The sequence below is a fragment of the Cololabis saira genome, chromosome 10 (assembly GCF_033807715.1).
Source record: "Cololabis saira isolate AMF1-May2022 chromosome 10, fColSai1.1, whole genome shotgun sequence".
NCBI lineage: Eukaryota > Metazoa > Chordata > Actinopteri > Beloniformes > Belonidae > Cololabis > Cololabis saira.
Genome location: NC_084596.1, coordinates 7348573 through 7374169, shown reverse-complemented (window position 1 = coordinate 7374169; position 25597 = coordinate 7348573). Strand labels below are relative to the sequence as shown.

The window sequence follows — 25597 nt, the reverse complement described above, 5'->3', positions numbered from 1 at the left end:
CTTTGTGAAACGGACCCCTGCTCATATCATTGATCAGCATCTGCAGTATTGATCAGTGAGCGCAGTCGTCTGCTGCGGGGAGACGCAAAAAAAAAAAGAAAAAAAAAAGCTGCGCTGACGGCTCTCGGCAGAGATTGTATGAGTTAAAGTGAAGTGAGATGCCTCACTCCATTGGGAAAAAACCGTCTGGTGAGAATTGCCGACAATTTTGATTATCGCTTTTTGTCGACAACGTCGGCGAATCGTTGCAGCCCTAATTATGATCGGAACACAAGCCATTCCACGGCCCGGTAGTAACGGCTCTACGGACCGGTACCGGTCCGGGGACCGGGGGTTGGGAATCACGGCTTTACAGCACCGGAACAGGGGGGGCAGGGGGTCATTGCCCCCCCCCCCCACTTTAGGGCCCCTGCCACCCCTGCCCGGTTCCACCAGTAGCAAACCACCATATGCTTATTAGGCCAGGACCCGACCGTACGGACAGGCCATGACTCCAGACCGGTTCCAGAGCTGGTTCTGGACCAGTGCAGAAGCACGTCCACCTGTTAGTGATGTGCGGATCGATACTGAAATATCGATCCTTCCGATACCATGTTTGTGTGCTCTAAAATCGATTCTCAGATGAAAGTATCGATACTTTAGATACTTCAGTCATTTGTAGTAATGTATATCTTTAACAGGAATACGGTGGAAAGTAACTAAACTACTAAAAGCTCTGGTTTCCTCCTACATCCCAAAACACCAACTATTTAGGTTCATTGGAAAATCTAAATTCACTCCGGTAAGTTATAAACCAATCAGAATTACCAATTAATATTTATTTGATTAAACACTTTAAAAAAGACCAAAAAAATTACACAAAATGAAACCAACAAAAACAATAAAACCTTCTGAACCCCCCTCACCAGGGGTGGACTGGGACAAAGATAAAAACGTTAAGACATAAAATAAAGGTAACAGTCATACAATCAATAAAATAAGATAAAAGAAAAGAATAAAAGCATAATATAAAGTCAACTGTCCTGCTAAGTGTTAGGTGATTCTTTATATCGATATAAATAAACAAAAAAACGTTTAAAAACATTTCAAACACCTTCAACCAACTTACAAATAATTTAATAATTTAAAAAAAAGTTTAAAAACATTTCAAACACATTCAACCAACTTACAAATAATTTAATAATTTAAAAAAAAGTTTAAAAACATTTCAAACACATTCAACCAACTTACAAATAATTTAATAATATAAAAAAAAGTTTAAAAAAAAGTATAAAAAAAAGTATAAAAGGAAGTCTTATTGAAAATGCTTACCTCGTCATATTGCTCGTCATACTTGTCCATCACCTCAATTGCTTTTTCCCTGTAGTATGTCATACTGTCAGCCTATTATTGCTATTATTGTTAATTATGAATTATTCAGCTCTGCTTCCCTACGTTTGTGCTCAGCCAGCCCGGTGTCAAATAAGGATTTGAACAGCTTCATCATTCGGTCCTCAAATGTAATTGCAAGGTCAAGGAATTTAAAGAAGAAATTGCTCAGTTTGCACTGTATGTCACAAATACAGCCACATGTACTAGAAATATTAGAGGAAAAAAGGATATTGAAGGTGAGAAGCCATTCCTGGAATCCTGGAATCAGCTTAATCTTGCTGCTTCTGGGTCATCTTCAAACATGCTCTTAAACATACAGGGGACATTAAAAGACTCTACAAAGGCATCCTGCAAAAGAGAAGTAATTAAATGAGGCATAATGTGTGCATGCTTAATGAAGTGCATCAACAAACATGAGCTTGAACATACTTTTTTGAACATACTAATTTCAGCTCAGCATCCTTCCTCATCAGAGCTTCAGCATCTTGTTTCTGCAGCTCTTCAAGTTGTCAAGGGTGGACTTGTAGTCGGCACATGCTTTTTCCTGCACAGTCAAGTATGGCACAGTTATCGTATGCAGGATCAATATAGCAAAATACACCTGGAAAAAAGTCATGCTTTTCTATAAAATGATGAAAAAAATGCTGTTTTAACAGGAGGTAAGAGTATAAAGTAATGCATATACACAAGATGCAAGCTTCAGTTTGTGTCAAAATACACTGTAAATGACAGTAAATTGTTTTAACTGCCACCTGGTGGTCAGTTTTCACCAGTGTGGTTTAGTGGAGATGCAAAGGTAGAAAGGGGAGGGGATGATTCTGCTGCGTAATCTCCACACCTGTTGCACCTCAGCTGTTTCTCCCGTAAAGTAAGTTTCAATTTGATGACGGGTCTTAATTAAAATGGTACTTATTTTATGGGTTTTCTTTATTTGACATTAATCTGGGTTGTTGTTGTTTATTTTCAAGTGTGATTAATTGTCGGGATGGTTCCCTGAAGGCATCAATCACTGACACTTTCCAAACAAGCACCTTTGGTAGTGGAACAAGGTATTTGTATTATTCTAAATCTTTGGGATGTTCTGTTTCATTTAATGAAGCTGCTTTTGCTATTTTTTAATATTCATAAATTTAGAATTTGAATAGTGGTCACTGATTGCGCTCTAATAAATGTATCTTTTATATTTCTGTTTACGGATGGAATCATGAAATGTGATGTATGTATGTATGTGATGTTTAATTGTGGAATGTTTTTTAATTTAATTTACATTAATGCCCCCTTTTTCCTTTTTTCTGTATCTTCCCGTTAGTTTTCACGGTGCCCGGTATGAGAATAAAATTTGAGCACCCGTATGAATCTCTCCGCCTTTTTATTGGAACCAAGGGTCCGCTACATACGCCATGATGTATACTTACTGTCTTCTTGTCTGAGCATTGGAACACTTTAAAGAAAATTGGAGCACTTTAAAGAAATAATGGGACGATGTGTAATCTGCATTAACACTTTAATTCTCTTGCACTTAAGCACTTAACACTTTAAACATGACGGTCACTTAATTACTGGTATCAATTGTAACATGTTTTTATTTCTTATTGATTTTATCTAGCTTAGTCGTGTTTTTAAATGTTGTCCTTCGTTGCTATATCTTGTCTTCCTTGTTTGCTGGTGTCCGATTTTATGTTTGATGTTTGGCATTTATTTGCCGCAGGGACAAATGGTGGAAATTAGCCTATGGCTATAACCATACATGTTTACACCTGTATTCATCAACATGTACAGTCCCTGTCAACAAATAAATACATTGAATTGAATTGAATTGAACATATCTTGTCTAGGCCCCTCAAGGTTAGAAGAAAGGCAGCAATAAACATTACGTATTCATCCTCCTCTGAGATAGGATTTCCGAAAAAGTACACTTGGTACAACTTCTTAATCCTCCTGAGATACATCACCTATGAAATGCATCAGATTTGGATGAAGTCGTTTGACAGTTCTGCAATATGCATTTTATACGCAGTTAAACATGAAAGTCAAAGGATGCTTGCAATATAAATGCATCAATGCAAATGTATTCTCTGCAATAAAGTATTCTTACATTGCTTATCTCACTGATGAGGTTGTTTGCAATTGCAAAATGAGTGATGTTCTCAAGTGTATCCATGTTCTCAATGGCAGAGATTCTGTTGTTGGACAAATCCAGCACTTCAAGCTTCCACAGCAACTCCGGACCCTGAATTTTTATGATCCTGTTAAATGACAGATCTGAACCCCCCCCCCCCAAAAAAAGACTGTCATTGCTCCACAGATATTTTCTGAGTGTCTTATAAGATGTGATTTAATTTTTTTGCCAGTGCCTTTACAATAATGTCAGAAAAAAGAAAACCTGAATAAAAGTTTAATCTTATTGAGCCATTTGGCCATTTGGCCAGATTTGTGAATTTAGTTAAGAGCTCAATTTTCCGTAGCTGTTAACAGGATTTCTGCTTTTTGGGGCTGGCAGTTCCCTGGCATATTGACAAATTTGGAAAACGTGGACAGTTATTCTGGCCCTTTCAGAGCTGCCTGATGTCACTGAAGGGATCAGCTGTGCCACCGACAGTCAAAATCAAAACTGCAGCTAGTCTGCGATTCTTGAACAGAATTGCAAGCTAGCTGCGGTTTTGGAACTCATTGGCATTGCCCCCCCCCCCACTCACTCCTGACACCTTTGGACCTGTATCAGAACTGTATCGAGCTGATAACATCAAGGACGGTGACTGAGGAGAAAATCTGGGGCATAGTTCCCTGATAAAAACACACACACACACACAATAATAAATACACCTCCCTCATTATCCAACACCTTCCCTGCCCCCTGCAAGAACTCCTCTATTCGCATTTTTATTCAAACAACCAAGAACAGCTTTGAGTCCAAGTTAAACATGTATCTGTGTCATTGTTGAGAAACTAGCGTTAAAACGACCTGGAAACCTGGAACGTGACACTGATAGTAGTTTGAAACAGGAACGTTTCCTGTTCTGAAAGAGTTCAAGTGTTTTTATCTCAGACATCTTATCCTGCTGGACTCTGAGCCTCATAAACCGGCAGATACAGCCTGAGCAGGTTTCCTGGTTCCCTCCCCTGCAGATCTGCAGCTATAAGACGGATCTGAACAACACGAGCTGAACACAGAGCTGACAGCCTCCGTTCTCTGCACACCTGATTTGTAGATCAGAGCTCAGACTATTTTCACCTTGTGGAAGTAAAACTGTCTCAGTCTCAGTTATCGAGAGGAGAAATGGCGCAGAAAGGAGATCAGCTGGACCAGGAAACCTTATCTTGTTCGATCTGTTTGGAGGTTTTAAAGGATCCGGTGACTATTCCCTGTGGACACAGTTACTGTATGAAATGTATTAACAACTTCTGGGATGAAGGAGAGGAGAAACTCCCCAGCTGTCCTCAGTGTAGACGGACTTTTACACAGAAACCTGAGCTGGTGAAAAGTACCATGTTAGCAGCTTTAGTGGAGCAGATGAAGAAAACTGGACTCCAAGCTGCTCCTGCTGATCACTGCTATGCTGGACCTGAAGATGTGGCCTGGGATTTCCGCTCTGGAAGAAAACTGAAAGCCATCATCATCATCATCTGTGTGGTCTGTCTGGCCTATTACTGGCAGAAACACCTTCAACCTCATCATGATGCGGCTCCATTAAAGAAACACCAGCTGGTGGATCCCTCCAAGAACCTGCAGGACAACATCTGCCCCCGTCACGGTGAGGTGATGAACATGTTCTGTCGTACTGATCAGAAGTCTATCTGTTATCTCTGCTCTGTGGAGGAACATAAAGGCCACGACATAGTCTCAGTTGTAGCAGAAAGGACTGAGAGGCAGAGAGAGATGGAGGTGAGACGACAACAAATCCAGCAGGAGATCCAGGACAGAGAGAAAGATGTGAAGCTGCTTCAGCAGGAGGTGGAGGCCGTCAATCAGTCTGCTGATAAAACAGTGGAGGACAGTGAGGAGATCTTCACTGAGGTGATCTCTCTCCTCCAGAAGAGAAGCTCTGATGTGAAGCAGCAGATCAGATCCCAGCAGGAAACTGAAGTGAGGAGAGTCAGAGAGCTGGAGGAGAAGCTGCAGCAGGAGATCACTGAGCTGAAGAGGAGAGACGCTGAGATGAAGCAGCTCTCAGACACCGAGGACCACAACCAGTTTCTCCACAACTACCCCTCACTGTCACCACTCAGTGAGTCCACACACTCCTCCAGCATCAGCATCCGTCCTCTCAGGTACTTTCAGGATGTGACAGCAGCTGTGTCAGAGGTCAGAGGTCAACTACAGGACATCCTGAGAGACACGTGGACAAACATCTCACTGACCATCACTGATGTGGATGTTTTACTGCCACAACCAGAACCAAAGAGCAGAGCTGGATTCTTGAAATATTCATGTGAAATCACTCTGGATCCAAACACAGTAAACACAGAGCTGTTACTGTCAGAGGAGAACAGAAAGGTGACTTTTATGAATCAACGTCAGTCTTATTCTGATCATCCAGACAGATTCACTGAATATTCTCAGGTCCTGAGTAGAGAGAGTCTGACTGGACGTCATTACTGGGAGGTAGAGAAGAAAACATGTGTAGTTGATGTAACAGTTTCATACAAGCATATCAGCAGATCAGGGAGGGAGAGTGTATTTGGATATAATGACAAATCTTGGTCACTACATTGTGACTCAGACAGATATGGATTTTTGTACAACAACATCAGAACCTCCATCTCAGGTCCTCTGAGCTCCAGAATAGGAGTTTACCTGGATCACAGAGCAGGAGTTCTGTCCTTCTACAGCGTCTCTGAAACCATGACCCTCCTCCACAGAGTCCAGACCTCCTTCACTCAGCCGCTCTACGCTGGAGTTTGGGTTGAGTACCGTCATGGAGCCTCAGCTGAGTTCTGTAAACTCAGATAGACGCGTTTCCTTCTCCGTGTTTATGAGTCAGAGTTGATTGTTGTGATGTTTCTTCACCGTTCAGAGATCCACGTCTCAAACTCTGATTGTAGAGGAACTTTGTTGTTCAGGTGTTTTGCAAGTTTCACTCTTATTTCTGGTCATTTATGGGATGTTATAGGCTATTTTATTTGATCAACCTGAAACTCTAAATGTGTCTTTATGTTTTAATCACATTATTCTTCTTCAGCTTCATGAACCTGAACATAAAAACCAGCAGATCTGCAGATTGGATGATGTTGATGTCTAAATCTGTTCTTGGTTGTTTGAATAAAAATGTAAATAAAAGAGTTCTTGGTGAGGTGACGGTGACTCTATAATTTACCATTATGTGTGTGTGTGATTTTTTAATTAATGGACTATGTCCCAGATCTGCTCCCCAGCCATTTTTCTTGATGTTATCAGCTCGGTAATGTTCTGATACGGGCGCAGGGCGTCTTCTTTTCATTCCTCCAGGGAGATTTGGACTAGACCAGCCTGCCAAGCCGCTCTGTCATGGTCAGGTTGTAGAATCGATATTTGCATATTTGGGTCAGACTCCAGTAATGGAGTCTGATTAAGTAATTGGGAGTAATTGGGGCGGCAGTAGCTCAGGTGGTAGAGCGGGTCGTCCAATGATCGGAAGGTCGGCGTTTCGAATCCCGCTCTGTCCCAGTTTGCTGTCGTAGTGTCCTTGGGCAAGACACCTTGCCCCGTGTGAATGTGTATGAATGTTTGGTGGTGGTCGGAGGGGCCTTTTGAAGTGATATGGCAGCCACGCTTCTGTCAGTCTGCCCCAGGGCAGCTGTGGCTACAAAACATAGCTTACCACCACCAGTGAGGATGTGGATGAATGAATAATGTTCTCTGTAAAGCGCTCTGCTCAGTCTCTGGTTCATCTCCATGGCGACTCAAAACAGATGCATTTGTGGTCAATTCCCGCCAAGCCGAGCGTCCAAATTCTCCAAGGGCTTTTCCATCGTGCCAATGAGATCAAAAACCGCATCTAGCCTGAGATTCTGTTCAAGAATCGCATGTGTGTGTTCGGTGTTCCCCCGGTGCTAACTCGGTGCTACCTTGGTGCTACCTCGGTGCTCCCTCGGTGCAGCCTTGGTGCTACCTCGGTGCTCCCTCGGTGCTACCTCGGTGCTACCTCGGTGCTCCCTCGGTGCTCCCTCGGTGCTACCTCGGTGCTCCCCCGGTGCTAACTCGGTGCTATCTTGGTGCAGCTTTTGTGCTACCTTGGTGCTACCTTGGTGCAGCTTTTGTGCTACCTTGGTGTTACCTTGGTGCAGCTTTGGTGCTACCTTGGTGCAGCTATGGTGCTACCTTGGTGCTACCTTGGTGCAGCTTTGGTGCTACCTTGGTGCAGCTTTTGTGCTACCTTGGTGCTACCTTGGTGCAGATTTTGTGCTACCTTGGTGCTACCTTAGTGCTACATTGGTACTACCTTGGTGCAGCTTTGGTGCTACCTTGGTGCTAACTTGGTGCAGCTTTGGTGCTACCTCGGTGCTACCTTGGTGCAGCTTTTGTGCTACCTTGGTGCTACCTCTGTGCAGCCTCGGTGCTACCTTGGTGCTACCTCGGTGCTACCTTGGTGCTACCTTAGCGTTACCTCGGTGCTACCTTAGTGTTACCTCGGTGCTACCTTAGTGCAGCTTTTGTGCTACCTTGGTGCTACTGAAAGATTTGTGTTCGTTTGTCTGGTGAACCAAAAGAAAAACTAGTGGAATAGAATCACAGGTTAATACAACTTTCAATGTGTCAAGTACAAGGTTTTCCCGGCCGGAGGTACATACCACACATCGATCATTTTAGTAGACAACATTCACACAAACAAAATTATACACGTGGTATGTCCAGCTGCAAATGGATTAATTTCCCTGGATGGAGCTGTCGGATTAAGAAGCTTCTACACGAAGTCACTCCGTGCGCTCCCGACTTTTCCATCAGCTTTATTTTAACAGCTGAACACATCACCCTAGTAAAAAATACAGCGTTTACAGGAATTCCACCTGAGGGACTCTAACCCGCATTAAAACCAAGCCCAACTTGGATTTTCTATGACTAAAACAGAAAAAAATACAGCGTTTACAGGAATTCCACTTGAGGGACTCTAACCCGTGTTATAACAAAGCCCAACTTGAATTTTCTATGACTAAAACAGAAAAATACAGCGTTTACAGGAATTCCACCTGAGGGACTCTAACCTGCGTTATAAACCAAGCCCAACTTGGATTTTCTAAGAACTAAACCAGTCAAACGACTGACCGAGCCCAACTTGGATTTTCCAATTAAAACTTAAAAAAAAAAAAAAAAAAATGTACATTGTGCATGACACATCAAAAGTCAACCTGTCTATGTCTACAAGAATTACATAGACCTATACATAGACCATAGAACATAAATTTCTCAGTGCATATGAATAAATACTAACAATAATAATATGAACATTGAAAAATTAACATGAATGGATTCTTTTAACATAGTTTTCTAATAGACTATTGTAACAGAAATTACACCTGAATCTCATTGGTGGAGTCAGCTACGGGAAAGAACCCCCGAACATGTCACTTCCAGCTCTACATCTTCTTTGACTGTTTCCCACCTGAGGTGGCAAACCAGATCGCAGATAAGACCCCCCAATGCTAAACATCTGTTTCTCTCCATTGTCCTTTCTTAACAAATGGTATCTATTTGAACTATCTGACATCTGCATCTAAAGCGCGCAGTCGAGCCGTCTACTGAGGCTGACTCCGTGCCTACATGAAAGCAGCTGCCCTATAGCTGAACTGCTGAATAGGAGATTACTTTGCATATACAGTATAGAGAAAATCACCAGTGTTAGATTATTCGACCTCTTGACAATTTCATGAAATCCTAACACTACCTTAGTGCTACCTCGGTGCTACCTTAGTGCAGCTTTTGTGCTACCTTGGTGCTACCTCGATGCTACCTCGGTGCTACCTTGGTGCTACCTCGGTGCTACCTCGGTGCTACCTCGGTGCTACCTCGGTGCTACCTTGGTGCTACCTTGGTGCTACCTTGGTGCTACCTCGGTGCTACCTTGGTGCTACCTCGGTGCTACCTTGGAGCTACCTTGGTGCATCCTTGGCGCTAACTTGGTCCAGCCTTGGGGCTACCTTGGAGCTACCTTGTTGCAGCTTTGGTGCTATCTTGGTGCTGCTTTGGTGCAGCTTTGGTGCTATCTTGGTGCTGCTTTGGTGCAGCTTTGGTGCTATCTTGGTGCTGCTTTGGTGCAGCTTTGGTGCTATCTTGGTGCTGCTTTGGTGCAGCTTTGGTGCTATCTTGGTGCAGCTTTGGAGCAGCTTTGGTGCTGCCAGCCTTCAGAGGGGTTGATCTTTGTTACTGCACCGTTTTCAGGGTAAACACTGTATCCTGGACGTGTCGGGAAACGCCATTGTAATGTTTAGTCTTATAAAATGACTTGACAGGACGACCAGGTTTTCGTGCCACAGCTAGAACTTTACTTAGCATCCGAACCTCATACAATAACTCTAACCGGAGGTCTTGTTCCGCCCCCCATCCGGTTACCTTTCAGAATAAAGTTACAGTAACAACACAATATATTACATCCCCCTTCTCAAGATTTTTTTTTTCTTTTTTCTTTTCTCTTTTACTGTTTCTCTTTACTAAACTATAAAGACCGTATAGAACATAAAATCAGACACATTTTTATAAATGAGTAACTTATCACTGAAATAAATATGCCTCTTCAAGAAAATAAAGCCAGTCCACAGGAATAAACAACAAAACAAAATCTTACCCCTGGTGAGCTCTAAGGCATAATAAACATTAAATCAGTCATACACTCAAAGTGTCCATTTCCACATTTTCATTCCCTGAATCTCAGTGGAGCCTTGACCACTCTGCCTGATCTGGTCTGGTAAGGATGTGTGAGTGTAGATGAGCCGCAAGCGTCCTCTCTCTGAGTTGGTTCTGAAGCCTGAGCCTGTGAACTGACCCTGTCAGCCAGCAGAGTGTTGTCACAGTCCATATCATCAGTCACATTACTCTCAGCAGCAGGTGGAAACACTGTCTCAGCCATCTGTCTGAGATGTTTTCTGTTACGCCTGAAGCTTCTGCCTTCGGGCGTGCGCACCACATATGAACGTGGCTGATCATACTCTTTCAGAACCACTGCTGGCTTCCATTTGTCCCCAGCCTGCATCCTTACATTTTCTCCAGCGTGCAGCTCAGGCAGCCTTTTAGCATGACGATCAAAGTATCTCTTTTGGTTCGCTTGCCTGTCTTTCAGCCCTTTGTGCACACTGAATGCCCTGTCAGGAGTGAGAAGAGAGGTGGAGGCTGGCAGTCTTGTCTTTAACCGACGCCCCATCAACATCTGGGCAGGAGACTGTCCCACGCTCTCCAGCGGCGTATTTCTGTATTCCAGAAGTGCTATGTATGGGTCACCAGCATCCTTCTGAGACTTTTTGAGCAGTCTTTTAACTGTTTGCACTGCTCTTTCTGCCTGACCATTGGATTGTGCATGACCAGGGCTCGATGTAAAATGACTGAACTCCCATCTTTCTGCAAAGCTCCTGAATTCCTCGCTTGCATATTGAGGTCCATTGTCAGAGATAACAATGTCAGGGATCCCATGTCTAGAGAAAATAGACTTCATGGCAGTTATTACACCCTTACTGGTCGTGTTGCTCAATGGAGTCACCCCAAACCAGCAAATCATCAATAATGTTGACTACACCGTCCAACCCCTCGACCATCTGGGCCACAGCTCTCTGGAACACCTCGCTGGCTGATGAGATGCCAAAGGGAAGGCGCTTAAACCGGTACCGACCAATCGGTGTGTTGAAAGTACACAGTTTGGAGCTCTCTTCATCCAGCTTTATTTGATAAAACCCTTGGTTTGCATCCAGCACAGAGAAATATTTTGCACTAGGCATGCGTGATACCACTTCTTCCACAGTGAGAAGTGGATAATGCTCTCTTCTTATTGCCGTGTTAAGATCTTTAGGATCCATACAAATCCTGATCTTTTGTGGAGTGACAACCGTCACCATGCTGTTCACCCACTGAGTTGGCTCAGACTGCTTCGTGATGACATCTGATTGCTCCATTTTGTGAAGCTGCTCAATCACTCTGTCCCTCAGAGCAACTGGGATCCTCCTAGGTGCATGTATCACAGGTTTTACATCCGGGTCTAGCTTTATGGTGTGTTCACCTGGCAGACATCCAAGTCCTGTGAAGAGATGCTCATAGTCTTTCAGTATGTCATCTGTTTTCTCCATGCTGTAAAGTCTTTTCACCATTTTTAATTTTGTACTTGTCTCTCTTCCAAGTATCGCTGGAGCATCTTTCTCTATTATTTCAAAGTCAATCTGGTGTTTTTGACCCTTGTACTTGCAGGTGAGTGATGCTCTGCCCAGTGGCTTCATTTTGTGACCTGAGTATGCCACCAACCTGCAGTGAGATGCACAAAGCTTATTGTCATTTTTTATAGCCTGCAATGTTTTATCTGAAATAACATTACAGTCAGCTCCAGTGTCAATCCGAAATGTTACTCTCTTTTCATTTATTATCAGTTCTTCAGTCCATCTGTCATTTTCACTCTGTGCTTCATCAACAGCTCCAATATTTTTTATTCCAATAGTCCCAATGAACATGTCTTCATCATTGTTAGCACTCTCCCGACTGCATTCAACTGCATGCATCTTGTGTGACTTTTTCTGGCTGCCTGCACGACACATCTTTGCAAAATGATTTTTCTTTTCACATTTATTGCATGTTTGTCCATATGCTGGGCATTTTCGTAGCTCATGTTTATAGCCACATCTGTCACAGTTGATTTTTCTTTCTCTGGTGTTCATGGGGCTTTCTTTCATGTTGCCATATTTTTTGTTTACTCTCATTGTGCTTATTTTTTGCACATCAACTTCTTCATGCAACACTTTCATTTGGGTGGACGTCAGTTCACTGGCACGGCACACATCGAGGGCTTTAATGAGCGTGAGATCTGCTTCTCTGAGCAATCTCGCTCTTACTTGATCATCACGTATTCCACAGACAATCCTGTCACGTATTAGTGAGTCACACAGGTATCCAAACTCACAGTCTTTCGCTTTATTCTTTAAGGCCGTGACGTAGGTGTCTATTGTCTCTGATGGGCCTTGGACACGAGTGAAAAACATGTGCCTTATATATGGCAGGTTTTTCCTGGGCTCGCAGTAGTCTCGGAACTTCTGCTTCAATTCAGCTATTTTGTCCTCCTCATCATCGTCGAAGACAAATGTGTTACTCACTTTAATGGCTTCTTCCCCCGCAACATGCAGGAAAGTTGCGCATTGCACTTCTTCTGACTTTTCTCTTACACCGCTCGCAACTGCAAAAAGCTCGTAGCGCTGCAGCCACGTCCTCCAATTCTCCGCGAGATTCCCCTGTAGGCTCAAGCCCGGCGGTGGTTTGAAGTGTGCCATTGTCTCTCTTTCCAGGTATTTACTCTGACACCATGTAATGTTTAGTCTTATAAAATGACTTGACAGGACGACCAGGTTTTCGTGCCACAGCTAGAACTTTACTTAGCATCCGAACCTCATACAATAACTCTAACCGGAGGTCTTGTTCCGCCCCCCATCCGGTTACCTTTCAGAATAAAGTTACAGTAACAACACAATATATTACAGCCATCAAGAGACTCCAGCTGGCGCAGCTTCACCCCATCACCATCTTCATCAAACCCAAATCTGTGGAGAACATCATGTGAGTCGGGGGAAGGACCTTCCCTACTTTGAAACTTGAAACCTGAAGCTCAACTGTTGCCAAACCTTGAGCTGCATTTGCGCCTGCAGAGAGATGAACAAGCGCCTGACGGACGATCAGGGCAGGAAAACCTTCGACAGAGCCGCCAAGCTGGAGCAGGAGTTCACAGAACATTTCACAGGTGAGACGCCGTCCACCACTCTGGGTCCTCTGTGTGTTTATGCTATCGTGACAAATTTGATAGAATATAAAGTATAATTAAGCACCCGCCACGGTACAGCTCCTTAATGTTTAAGGGAGGGAACTTCAGAGGAGAATTCTTGACGGCGACGAGAAGAAACGTACAAAGCAAATTTGTATTTTTGGTTGTTTTTGTCTCGTAAGCAGGTGGGCGGAGTCTCCGGCAGCGTTTGTCAGCCTGGAGGAAACGGAGACACAAAAACGCTAAACTTTGAGCTTTAACAGCATGTCAGTCATCCCGTTTATTTCCCATCAGCCCTTTCACCTCAGCGTCTGATGTTGCGGCTTCTTTTTTTGTTGGTATTTTTTACTTTTTGATCCAGTTTTGTGTTTTTAACTTCCCGCGCCGCACGCTTCCAGATGTCGCCATCAGATCTGCTTCTGGGGGTCGATTCGTTCAAGCGTTGATTTGATTCTCTTCACGTCGGTGGGACTCCCAGGAAAGGTCCGTCAAAGTGGCTCGAAACGTTCACAGACCCGATTCTAAACGCCCCAGAAACCAAGAGAAACAACACGTCTGGACGTTTCCGCCACATCTGGTATCATGAACCTCTACAGATGACGGTTGACGTTGTATTTTTAAAAGAGAAATGATTTTTAAGAGAGCTGCTTCTGTAAACCATGCAATACACCTCAGCCAAGAGGGAACTATAAATGTTTAGAAATGAATTTTATACCCATGAAAATGTTTAAAAGGTGAAAGGTGAAATATTTGAAATGTATTAGAAAGATCTGTATTTTGAAATCACAAAGACGCTATTTTAGTAGAAACTCAGAATCACATCCTTACTATCACAACAAAGTGGTTTAATTACAGGAATTATTTAGGAATAAAAAGACACTAAGAGAAACAATTTCTGCTGAAATTGGATTTTAATGGCAGAAATTCTCTATAAATGGGAAATGAATCAACTACAGATAAATAAATCAGCTATCATCAAGAAATCATCAAGAAATTTCTAAATAACTTTGAAGATTTCTCATATAAATTTAAATATGTAGAAATATATGTATAATTCTTTTTCTAAATGTCCATATTTAGAATGAAAGAAGGTCAAAACTCAGTGAACATGTTTTTTAAATAGTGAACAAGTGATTATGAAAATATATTTTCAACATACTTGAAGGTGTGAAAGCTGTCGACCGTCAGATATTAAATCCATCACGTGAGAATAAATGCAGAAATCTATTTTAAGTCTACAGAGACGCGAATGAAACTCCTTCATTTATGTGAAGACGTCAGATTCGAGGTTCTGAGGAAAGAAAACGTTTCGTCCGCCGTCGGATCGGCAGCTTTTCGTCCCGCTTTCACGGCGGCGGAGTCGTGCGGAGCTCCACCCCCTGCTGTCCTAGCCCCGCCCCCTGCTGTCGGAGCTCCGCCCCCTGCTGTCTGAGCTCCGCCCCCTGCGTGCTACCATGGCAACCCCGTGGAGGGCGGGGCCGGCGTCCCGGAGACGAGCCGCCACCTCCAGGAGTCCCAACCTGGTTGTTGTACAACGAGATCTTGACAGATATTTAACCCTCGTAAACTGCCTATTTTGTTATAATAAAAGTCTATATTGAACTTTACTCGAGCACTACTACTACGGGAATTATTTTCTTTGCATCGTTAATCAGATATGAATAGAAATGTTTAAAGAGATTTGAATATGAATATATATTTTTCTTTTTCTTTGATCACCACCTCCTCTGTCTTTTAATTTTCTTTTTTAAGCATAATAAAAACTTAACAAGAAAAAACGTTTGTGCCCGACTTTTCTTCCTCCGGCGAGTCGTCACTTTCGGCTCCGCCCCCTTTATTATGGGATGTTTGTTCATGAAAGCACAACGAAGACGAATCCAGACCCTAAACTATCTGGAGTTTAAAAAAAAAAAACTGCCTCTGTTTGACCTGAATATTAGATTCATGTTTTCTCCCTCAGATCTGAGTCAAATCCTGGAATGAAGACTGAAGAAAACACTTTGTTGAAACATCACCAGTTTTATTTCTTACTAAATATTCAAGTTGTTAAACATGAAACATCCTCAACAGATTTAGATATCAACATCATCTGATCTGCAAATCTGCATGTTTTTCTGTTCAGGTTCATGAAGCTGAAGAAGAACAATGTGATTAAAACATAAAGACACATCTAGAGTTTTAGGTTGATCAAATAAAATAGACTAAAATATCCAATAAATGACCAGAAATAAGAGTGAAACCTGCAAATACCTGAACAACAAAGTTCCTCTACAATCAGAGTTTGAGACGTGGATCTCTGAACAGTGAAGAAACATTACAACAATCAACTCTGACTCATAAACACGGAGAAGGAAACGCGTCTATCTGAGTTTACAGAACTCAGCTGAGTCTCCAGAACCGCGGTAAACCCGAACTCCAGCGTGGAGCGGCTGAGTGAAGGAGGTCTGGACTCTGTGGAGGAGGGTCATGGTTTCAGAGACGCTGTAGAAGGACAGAACTCCTGCTCTGTGATCCAGGTAAACTCCTATTCTGGAGCTCTGAGGACCTGAGATGGAGGTTTGGATCTTGTTGTACCAAAATCCATATCTGTCTGAGGAACAATGTAGTGACCAAGATTTGTCATTAAATCCAAATCCACTTTCCTCCCCTGATCTGCTGATATTCTTGTATGAAACTGCTACCTCAACTGCACCTTCTTCCTTCTCCACCTCCCAGTAATGACGTCCAGTCAGACTCTCTCTACTCAGGACCTGAGAATAATCAGTGAATCTGTCTGGATCAGGGGTCGGCAACCTCAGGCACGCGTGCCATGATTGGCACGCGGCGGCATAATCATTGGCACACTAAATCAGCCTTTATTCACCGCACTACCCGCCCGTGCGCTCATGAAAGAAACTCCTAAAATAAAGAGTAAAAAGACAAGTAAAAGATGGGGGATTACGGTACTTGTAATTTTCCTATGTTTGTAGTTTCTAAACAGAAAACAAGCTTGATATTGTGATATTTAAATGTTCTTCTATTTTCATCCTGCCGCTCGCATTGAAAGCCGGGGGAAAGCGCTGTAGGAAACAGTCATGATGAGGAACGGCTGATCCAGTTAGTTGAAATGAGAAGTTATCTCTATGATTCCTCCTCATTTCAGCACAAAAACCTCAATAAAGTGGCAGAAAGAAATACTATCCTATTATCATATAGGTCCCGGAACATCGGGAGGGAGAGAAAAGGTCCTGTAAGTGGGGAAAAAAACGTCGATTTAACGCAGTACCATAAATCAGCCTTCACAGACAGACAGACAGGACGCGGCAGCAGCAGAAATGAAGAGGAGCCGGCAGCTCAGTTTAAAATAAATTTTTGCAGCGGGACAAAAAAGCAGCAGCACTGCTGTGTTGCAGGTAGGCTGTGCAGAGATGAGTATGGGCTTGCCACCCGCCCCTTGAAATACGGAATTGTAACGTAATTGGGAATTAAAAGTTGCGTTCCGTATTGAACCAATACGGAACCCCTTTGCGCTCCGTTGCCTAGTTAAGCCTCATTTATGGTTCCGCGTTAAATCGACGCAGAGCCTACGCCGTAGGGTACGCGGCGACCCGCAATGTACGGCGTAGGTTCTGCGTTGGTCTGACGCAGAACCATAAATCAGCCTTTACCTCTCACTGCTGCTAACTGCACCGACACGCGCGACTTTAAACAAAAAAAAAGTCAAGTCAAGATGTCTCCAGGCTCCAGACACCCCACCTCGTCCTAAAGAGGAAACAGGTCTCTCTGAGGTGTGTCAGGCAGCATACTGCAGGAACCTCCATAAACGTAATAACATCCCAGAGGAGCCAGGCATCTGTTGCACAGTTCCTCATACCTGAAACATCCCCTGAGCTTGATGTGGTGTGATACGGGACATATATTATGCTCTTATTTATTGGTCATAATATACAAGTGAAGGTCGGAAAATAAGAATATATTGCTAAACTTAATTAGTTTCAGTAAATTCAACTAAAGGTGAAACAAATATATTATTTCCCACTACATGCAAAGTGAGATATTTCAAGCCTTTATTTGTTATAATTTTAATGATTATGGCCCACAGCTTATGAAAACCCCAAATAAAAAATCTCAAAAAATTTGAATATTTTATGAAATCAATAAAGAATTAAATAATCAAAATTATAACAAATAGTTCAGTGGAGCTCCTCGCACTGAACTTTGAGCAGACCTGTTCGGAGTTCCATACCACAGTTCTGAAAGACAAGGAACTGCTTGTCTTTTGTCGTTTTGTCAATTAATTTAGGTGTGAAAGGGGGATTCTGGCCATTGTAGAAGTTTAAGATATGATTATCTTGATTTCAAGATTTATTCATGCATGAAGCATTAGCCATGATGATGAACGTGTTATTATGTTATCAAAATGCATCATTCTTTGCAAAAATTCAGATTTTTTGTGTGTATTCTTGCATTGATAAAAGATGTGATTATGGAGCTATGAGACCACCAGAATGCACCATTTTGAGTCTATTTTTCAAAATTTTCCGGGGGGGCATGCCCCCGGACCCCCCTAGAGGGTTCGGGCACGTTGCACCCTCACTCGTCCGCGTCAAGAATTTTCCTCTTTTTTTAGGACAAGCTGTTCTGATGCCTGTAAAATATGCTTGCATGTGGCCTGTATAAAATATAATTCCAGGTGTGTTGGAAATGTTTTTGTATTTTGCGTCATACCGTAATCTAACTTTGTTTTAGCCTACTGTTGATTATGGCACATTCATTGACAAGAAATTTTCACACTGGCACTCCATGTCAAAAAGGTTGCCGACCCCTGGTCTGGATGATCAGAATAAGACTGATGTTCGTCCATAAAAGTCACCTTTCTGTTCTCCTCTGACAGTAACAGTATCGTGTGTACTGTGTTTGGATCCAGAGTGATTTCACATGAATACTTCAAGAATCCAGCTCTACTCTTTGGTTCTTTGGGCAGTAAAACATCCACATCAGTGATGGTCAGTGAGATGTTTGTCCACGTGTCTCTCAGGATGTCCTGTAGTTGACCTCTGACCTCTGACACGGCTGCTGTCACATCCTCAAAGTACATGAGAGGACGGATGCTGATGCTGGGGGAGTGTGTGAGAGGACGGATGCTGATGCTGGAGGAGCGTGTGGACTCACTGAGTGGTGACAGTGAGTGGTAGTTTTGGAGAAACTGGTTGTGGTCCTCGGTGTCTGAGAGCTGCTTCATCTCAGCGTCTCTCCTCTTCAGGTCAGTGATCTCCTGCTGCAGCTTCTCCTCAAGCTCTCTGACTCTCCTCACTTCAGTTTCCTGCTGGGATCTGATCTGCTGCTTCACATCAGAGCTTCTTTCCTGGAGGAGAGAGATCAGCTCAGTGAAGATCTCCTCACTGTCCTCCACTGTTTTATCAGCAGACTGATTGACGGCCTCCACCTCCTGCTGAAGCAGCTTCACATCTTTCTCTCTGTCCTGGATCTCCTGCTGGATTTGTTGTCGACTCACCTCCATCTCTCTCTGCCTCTCAGTCCTTTCTGCTACAACTGAGACTATGTCGTGACCTTTATGTTCATCCACAGAGCAGAGATAACAGATAGACTTCTGATCAGTACGACAGAACATGTTCATCACCTCACCGTGACGGGGGCAGATGTTGTCCTGCAGGTTCTTGGAGGGATCCGCCAGCTGGTGTTTCTTTAACGGAGCCACATCATGATGAGGTTGAAGGTGTTTCTGGCAGTAATAGGCCAGACAGACCACACAGATGATGATGATGATGGCTTTCAGTTTTCTTCCAGAGCGGACATCACAGGCCATATCTTCAGGTCCAGCATAGCAGTGATCAGCAGGAGCAGCTTGGACTCCAGTTTTCTTCATCTGCTCCACTAAAGCTGCTAACATGGTACTTTTCACCAGCTCAGGCTTTGGTATGAACGTCTGTCTACACTGAGGACAGCTGGCGAGTTTCTTCTGCTCCTCTCCATCCCAGAAGTTGTTAATACATTTCATACAGTAACTGTGTCCACAGGGAATAGTCACCGGATCCTTTAAAACCTCCAAACAGATCGAACAAGATAAGGTTTCCTGGTCCACCTGATCTCCTTTCTGCGCCATTTCTCCTCTCGAAAACTGAGACTGAGACAGTTTTACTTCCTCAAAGGTGAAAATGGTCTGAGCTCTGATCTACAAATCAGGTGTGCAGAGAACGGAGGCTGTCAGCTCTGTGTTCAGCTCGTGTTGTTCAGACCCGTCTTATAGCTGCAGATCTGCAGGGGAGGGAACCAGGAAACCTGCTCAGACTGTATCTGCCGGTTTATGAGGCTCAGAGTCCAGCAGGATAAGATGTCTGAGATAAAAACACTTGAACTCTTTCAGAACAGGAAACTTTCCTGTTTCAAACTACTATCAGTCTCACGATCCAGGTTACCAGGTCGTTTTAACGCCAGTTTCTCAACAATGACACAGATACATGTTTAACTTGGACTCAAAGCTGTTCTTGGCTGTTTGAATTATAATGTGAATAAAAGAGTTCTTGCAGGGGGCAGGGAAGATGTTAGATAATGAGGGAGGTGTATTTATCATTGTGTGTGTGTGTGTTTTTATCGGTGGACTATGTCCCAGATCTGCTCCTCAGCCATTTTCCTTGATGTTATCAGCTCGGTACAGTTCTGATACAGGTCAGACTCCAGTAATGATCCGTCTGCCTTAAGTCTCTGGTTCATCAATGCCGACTCCAAACAGACAAATTTGTGGTCAATTCCCGCAAAGCCGAGCTTCCAACTCTTCCAAGGTCTTTTCCATCCTGCCAATGAGATCAAAAACCGCAGCTAGCCTGCGATTCTGTTCAAGAATTGTATCCAGCTCGTGATTTTGCTCCCCAACGTTTGAGTCTGACTGTTGGTGGCACAGCTTATCCCTTCAGTCACGTTAGGCAGCTCTGAGAGGACCAGAATAGCTGTCGACGTTTTCCAAATTTGTCAATATGCCAGGTAACCACCAGCTCCAAAAAGCAGAAATCCTGTTATCAGAAATCCAACTATGAAGCATCTTCATAGTTGGCTCGGCCGACAGTATGGACAGACACATGATCCTCATCAGCCGTTTTCTGTTGTTGAAGACGTCGGGTTTAAACGCTTCGTTAGCTGCTTGGATCGTCGGTATGCGCTGTCGCGTCGTAAATATTTCACTGATGAAATCCTGTCGGAGTTTTACCAAACTATATACATCCAAAGCCTTATGCAGGACGACAGTCGTGTCAGTCGCTTCACGGGTAACATTTGGAGCTCTGGTGTGAAGAGTTTTGCTTCACTCACAAGAGTTTCCTCACACGCGGCGGATGCTATAGCTAAAGCTTTCACAAAGCTTAATAATTCATAATTCATTTTTATTTTAAGATTTAATTCCCCTTTCCACAGGAAAACTAAGGTTTATAGTTTACAACTTGTATCAACTTTTAGAGAGTGACATGTCTGCTGTTGTCTGTGTTGGTCACATGTTGTACATAATTATTACCACAGGAAAGGTTAAGCTGGTAAACTACACTTACTCTTTGTAAGGGAGTCTAAATTGGTGTCCCAATTCCTCTTTCCACCTAGGTGTAGTGAAGAAAAGTAGTGTAGTGGCTATGAATCTCTCCCTACCGATGTAGGGATTTCCGATCCTCACTAGTTTTCTAGGGAGAGAAAAATTTCCCAGAATGCTTTTCGTCGTAATTTGCGGACTGAATCAAAAAAAAAAAAAACATGGCGGACATAATTTTTTTTGTGAATAAAATCAATATTTTGAGTTAGTTTCTGCATAAAAATGCGTTTTGATTACATTTCTAGCGAGAAATATATATTTTACTTTCATAATATTCCCTCAGTGAATGTACATAATCACTAGTTTGCCCGTTTGCCAAAGATCACGCCAGAATAAAGGCTGATTTATGGTTCCGCGTTACACTGACGCAGAGTCTACGGCGTAGGTTACGTGGCGACGCGCGCCGTATGCCGTACCCTACGCCGTAGGCTCTGCGTCGATTTAACGCAGAACCATAAATGTGTTTGAAGAACTCGGCCGGTTGCACGGATAGGTGGTGGATCAGCGCCCCACTTTGAGTTTACCAGGATGTTGTAGCGAGTGCTGACCTTGGCTTTGGTGTTCTGAAGATGGGTTCTGAAAGAGAGTGTCCTGTCCAGGGTGACTCCGAGGTAGACGGGGTGGGGGTGGTTGGAGAGGTTGTGGCCATCCCATGAAATGCTCAGTTCCTTTCCTGCATTTCGGTTTTTAAGATGGAAACTGCATAGTTGGGTTTTTTATGGTTTCAGGTGGTTGTTATTGCAGTAGGTTGTCATCTCTTGGAAGGGTTTTGCCAGGACAGATGGTTGTTCGTTGGTTTAGATGTTGAATAGGAGGGGGGCGAGTACGCTGCCTTGTGGTATGGCGTTCTTTTGGGTTTTCCATTTGCTCTTCTTGTCAATTAGCTGAACGAAGAAGCGCTTGTTGGGGAGACTTGATGACTTGGCGCAGGTCAAGGTCACCAGTCATGGCCAACAGTTTCTTGATCATGGTGCGGTGCTGGACAGTGTCATAGGCAGCCGTAAGGTCTATAAAAGTTGCTGCGGCGATGAGTTTGCACTTAAAACCGTCCTTCAGTAATTGCCAAGCGCCGGAGCGGCCAGGGCGGAAGCCAGCTTGATCTTTGGTAAGCTTGGATTCTATAACTGGCATGAGATGTTGGAGTAAAAGCCTCCCATAGAGCTTGTAGGGGATGCTGAGGAGGGAAATGGGTCTGTAGCCCTTTGGACATGAGTTCGGCATTGCTAGGAGCCAGGTCTTTGCTTATGTACCAGTTGCTGTATCATTTCCGCAAGTATGCCATCGATTCCTGCTGCTTTCCCAGGTTCAGCATGCTCATTGCAGCCAAGGGCTTGGTGAGAGCGCTGGCTGGTCGTGGGTGGTCTGTAACGCTGTACAGCTGTATTCTCTTGTGGGTCTGCGACGGTTTTGGCTGCGACCGTTTGCCACCAGCTGTGCTGCAACCGAATTTGCTGTGACAGTTGTGAGTGTGGGCGGTTTGACATGGCGGCGGATTGTGGCCCATGCCTTCCTGCTGTTATTGGTCATGTTGGTGTTTTCTATCAACTCCTTCCAGATTTGCCTTCGATCTTCCCCGACTTTGTTCAACAGGATCTCTCCGAGTTCCCTGGTGGTGGAGGAGAAAGTGTCCTCGTGGTATTCCCTGTTGTAGGCGATCAGTAGATCACTGGATGTTTCCAACAAGCCAGGATATACTGGGTCTGGCATCCTCTGGGTCTGTGTTCCCTGGCTGACCTGTTCAGCAGCTCTGTGAACATGGTATAGTTGTTGAAGTGAGGTGAAATGTTGGGGATGGACTCTTCGGTCTCCTGTTGGAATGACAGCCAGTCAGCCTTCGGCGGAAGGGGCCGGTTATTGCTTGTAGAACAGACCGGATGGTTCTGGTTATGGCCGGTGTTGGGGGTGGGGGATCAGGTCCATGACCTCTTTCACAGCTATGGATGCTAGTTTGCTGCTCACACAGACAAGGTCCGGGTTACATCCTTGTTTCCATCAGGCCCTGTGGAAGGATTTTGTCAGTTTGGCGTCATGAATCAGGGTCAGCTGTTTCATTTTTTATTCAAACAGGTTAAAACAAAAAATAATCAGAATACATAAAATGTATAAACCAAAAAAACTAAACATAAGCAAAGCAAATTAAAGAGACACATCTATATGTAGATAAATATTTCCTGTTTGAAAGAGTGTGGGATGAATTTTCAAAAAACTTTTCTAGTCCTACCCCTTCTAATGTTCTGTTTTTACATTTCTCAGAACTTAGAAACGCATAAAAGAGAAAGAAAAGGTGGTTCAGCTGAGCAAGGCAGTTTGGTCATTGGCTGTTAGTTCATGTGTCCATTTCCATTTTGTATCCATTAAGAGTATTGATTTTAAAGATTTGTTTAAACTTACTTGGTGATTTGCATGATGTCATTTCATCTTTGCAGTTTTTCCACAGATTAACTCTCATCAATGATACACAATGGGTTTTGATGTTTGTTCGTACATGTTTTTTAAAATGACTTATTCCCCTGAGATTGTGTTTATTTTATTTTATTTGAAACAACTTCTGGATGTCTTGTGGCAACTGATGCGGATTTGCTTTGTGCATGACTTGTATAGTTTTGAAGTCGACCAGATCCTTAAATTTGAGTGTTCTCAGTTTGATGAAGAGTGGGTTTGTTGATTCTCTAAAGGCCGCTTTATTTATTTATATACAATTCTTATTGCTCTTTTTTGAAGTTTAAATATTGTATACATGTTTGTTTTATATGTGTCCCCCCACACTTCCACACAGTAGCTCATATATGGAAGTATGAAGGAGCAGTACAAGGTGTATAGTGATGATTGATTAAGAAGGTGTTTGACTTTGTGTAATATTGCAATTGATTTGGATGTTTTAGCTTTAATGTACTTTATATGTGACTTTCAGGATAGTTTGTTGTCTATTATGACTCCAAGACATTTTTTTTGACTCTGACGCCCTACATTTACTAATTTTTGTCCCAGTCTGATGTCGGTGTGTGTTTTTTAATGTAAACCGTAAGATCAGATGAAAAGTGGGTCCTTTTCAACGAGAGTTTGTATTTTGAAAACGATTCCTATCACAGAGGAACCAGAACCTCAGTGAAGCTTCCACATTTTCTACCTTCATTTTGAAACATAAATAAATGAACCAGTGCATGTTGTTTTTGTTGAGTCGATAATGAAACGGTGCTACGCAGCAGCCAGTTTATTACCTGGGGAACATAATAAAGGTGGTTGTTGACTGAAGGTCATGTGTCGGTTATCTGAGGTCTGTTCTCCTCCTTATCAATCAGATGGTTTTTATTGTTCAGATATGTAAAAACCTCCGACCGAGAGGGAGGGTGAACTTTTGAACAGGACTGTAGGAACGCTGACGTGGCGATTGGCTTGAGCTGCAACATGTGACCCTGACGGGGAACCGGAGGAGTCACATGGAGGAGGAGAACCGTCAGCCGTGGCGGCTCTGCAGACGCTCCCGGTTCACCTGCAGGCTGAGGCTGCAGGAGCAGGTGAGAGCTGAGGACATTCACACGGTTTCACACCAACATCTGCTGCAGCAGAGTCAGAACCATGAAACCGTTCAGACCTTCATCCAGACACGTCTTGCTCCTTTTCTTCATGACATAAACAGGAAGCAGGAAAGTACAGGGAAAGATGTGCTTTACAGCACCAGAACAGGGGGGGCAGGCGGTCATTGGCCCCCACTTTGGGCCCCTGCCACCCCTGCCCGGTTCCACCAGTAGCAAACCACCATATGCTTATTAGGCCAGGACCCGACCGTACGGACAGGCCATGACTCCAGACCGGTTCCAGAGCTGGTTCTGGACCAGTGCAGAAGCACGTCCACCTGTTAGTGATGTGCGGATCGATACTGAAATATCGATCCTTCCGATACCATGTTTGTGTGCTCTAAAATCGATTCTCAGATGAAAGTATCGATACTTTAGATACTTCAGTCATTTGTAGTAATGTATATCCTTAACAGGAATACGGTGGAAAGTAACTAAACTACTAAACGCTCTGGTTTCCTCCTACATCCCAAAACACCAACTATTTAGGTTCATTGGAAAATCTAAATTCACTCCGGTAAGTTATAAACCAATCAGAATTACCAATTAATATTTATTTGATTAAACACTTTAAAAAAGACCAAAAAAATAACACAAAATGAAACCAACAAAAACAATAAAACCTTCTGAACCCCCCTCACCAGGGGTGGACTGGGACAAAGATAAAAACGTTAAGACATAAAATAAAGGTAACAGTCATACAATCAATAAAATAAGATAAAAGAAAAGAATAAAAGCATAATATAAAGTCAACTGTCCTGCTAAGTGTTAGGTGATTCTTTATATCGATATAAATAAACAAAAAAACGTTTAAAAACATTTCAAACACCTTCAACCAACTTACAAATAATTTAATAATTTAAAAAAAAGTTTAAAAACATTTCAAACACATTCAACCAACTTACAAATAATTTAATAATGTAAAAAAAAGTTTAAAAACATTTCAAACACATTCAACCAACTTACAAATAATTTAATAATATAAAAAAAAGTTTTAAAAAAAGTATAAAAAAAAGTATAAAACGAAGTCTTATTGAAAATGCTTACCTCGTCATATTGCTCGTCATACTTGTCCATCACCTCAATTGCTTTTTCCCTGTAGTATGTCATACTGTCAGCCTATTATTGCTATTGTTGTTAATTATGAATTATTCAGCTCTGCTTCCCTA

The 25597-nt window shown here is 43.0% G+C and overlaps 2 protein-coding genes across 2 annotated transcripts; one reads left to right on the top strand and one right to left on the bottom strand.

Annotated features, from left to right (window-relative positions):
• Positions 1 to 4537: 4537 nt before the first annotated feature.
• LOC133451795 (tripartite motif-containing protein 16-like) lies at positions 4538 to 6664 on the top strand. The gene has a single exon (XM_061730939.1). The coding sequence runs from the start codon at positions 4649 to 4651 to the stop codon at positions 6320 to 6322; it is 1674 nt and encodes a 557-aa protein (XP_061586923.1). The 5' UTR covers positions 4538 to 4648; the 3' UTR covers positions 6323 to 6664.
• An 8979-nt stretch (positions 6665 to 15643) lies between these two features.
• On the bottom strand, positions 15644 to 19689 carry LOC133452155 (tripartite motif-containing protein 16-like). Its single transcript, XM_061731375.1, has 2 exons — positions 18086 to 19689; positions 15644 to 16052 (listed from the first exon to the last, which is right to left on the bottom strand). The coding sequence occupies exons 1-2, from the start codon at positions 19384 to 19386 to the stop codon at positions 15644 to 15646; spliced, it is 1710 nt and encodes a 569-aa protein (XP_061587359.1). The 5' UTR covers positions 19387 to 19689.
• Between the last annotated feature and the right edge of the window lie 5908 nt (positions 19690 to 25597).

Excerpts from the sequence above, each read along its gene's own strand:
- LOC133451795 (XM_061730939.1), top strand. The coding sequence starts at position 4,649 with ATGGCGCAGAAAGGAGATCAGCTGGACCAGGAAACCTTATCTTGTTCG.
- LOC133452155 (XM_061731375.1), bottom strand. The coding sequence starts at position 19,386 with ATGGCGCAGAAAGGAGATCAGGTGGACCAGGAAACCTTATCTTGTTCG. Across the intron at positions 16,053-18,085 it reads TCTGATCATCCAGACCAGGG|ATTCACTGATTATTCTCAGG; the intron begins GTCGGCAACCTT and ends TGATCCAGACAG.